The sequence below is a fragment of the Eucalyptus grandis genome, chromosome 8 (genome assembly GCF_016545825.1).
Source record: "Eucalyptus grandis isolate ANBG69807.140 chromosome 8, ASM1654582v1, whole genome shotgun sequence".
NCBI classification, from domain to species: domain Eukaryota; kingdom Viridiplantae; phylum Streptophyta; class Magnoliopsida; order Myrtales; family Myrtaceae; genus Eucalyptus; species Eucalyptus grandis.
The window spans coordinates 56,610,318-56,611,281 of NC_052619.1; the positions used below are offsets into that span (position 1 = coordinate 56,610,318).

General features: G+C 41.3%; 1 protein-coding gene across 1 annotated transcript; it reads right to left on the reverse strand.

The window, feature by feature from the left end:
• Positions 1 to 213: 213 nt before the first annotated feature.
• LOC120286895 (major allergen Pru ar 1-like) lies at positions 214 to 504 on the reverse strand. Its single transcript, XM_039299489.1, has one exon. It carries the CDS (start codon positions 502 to 504, stop codon positions 214 to 216), a length of 291 nt encoding a protein of 96 aa, XP_039155423.1.
• Positions 505 to 964: the final 460 nt, after the last annotated feature.

Here is a 964-nt window from a genome sequence, read left to right on the forward strand (position 1 = left end):
CTTAATTGTGCTCCGTGGCATTTTTAAATGGCCAAAGTACTATCACGTATAGTAGAATTGGAGAAACCTTATCGTAATAGCAAAACCATTAGCACTTTCAATCAAGGGTTTTCACATATAGAGGACCAAATTACAATTAGTAGAACTTAATTGGTCCCCAAAGAGAGATGCAAAATTTGCTTCAAACAGAGACAATAATACAAATAAAAACTTTTAGGCGTAGCCCTCGAGGTTGGCCAAGAGATAAGCCTCTGCGGCCTTGAAGACGGCCGTGGCCTTCTCTTTCCCGGCTTTGATCTCCTCCTCATTGATCAAAGCCCCTGGTTTTGGGTGGTACTTGCTAACGTTCAAGCCCTTACAGCCCCCAACAGGAGATGCCTCCATCTTGATTTCATAAGAGATCGTCTCGATCTTGTCAGCGAATTCACCTCCTTCCACCATCGTGTAACTATGCATCATCTTCTCTTTGTCCAGGGCATCGACATTGTGCTTCAAGTACTTCATTTGACTTTTTGAACTTGAAGGGCAATTATGGAATTACCATTGTCATTATTATTGGGTGTATTATCGAGAATCTCTCTACTCCGGTTAAGGATACGTACAAATACGATTGATCTTCATCGTCTAGAGGGTAAATAATGAGGTTGCATCCTTGTGTTGAAGAAGGGGACACTTAATTTAGGTTGTTCAAACCTCAAGATGGCATTCCGATGAGAAAATGTCGATTTTATCTTGTCATACCTCACTTTTTTTTTTGGTCCCACTTCTCTCTTCTATGTACATGTGCGTGCAGTACTCATGGAGATCAAACCTAGGACCTAGCACTCTCTGGAACCCCCCCTCACGACCAATATATATATATATATCTCTATCTACCAACATGTGACTATCTATCAACAGGGCCACAGGTGTGTTGCAGTCATACCTTATTTGCGTCTAGTCAAGTGTAATTAGAGAGAACAAA

Excerpts from the sequence above, each read along its gene's own strand:
- LOC120286895 (XM_039299489.1), bottom strand. The coding sequence starts at position 504 with ATGAAGTACTTGAAGCACAATGTCGATGCCCTGGACAAAGAGAAGATG.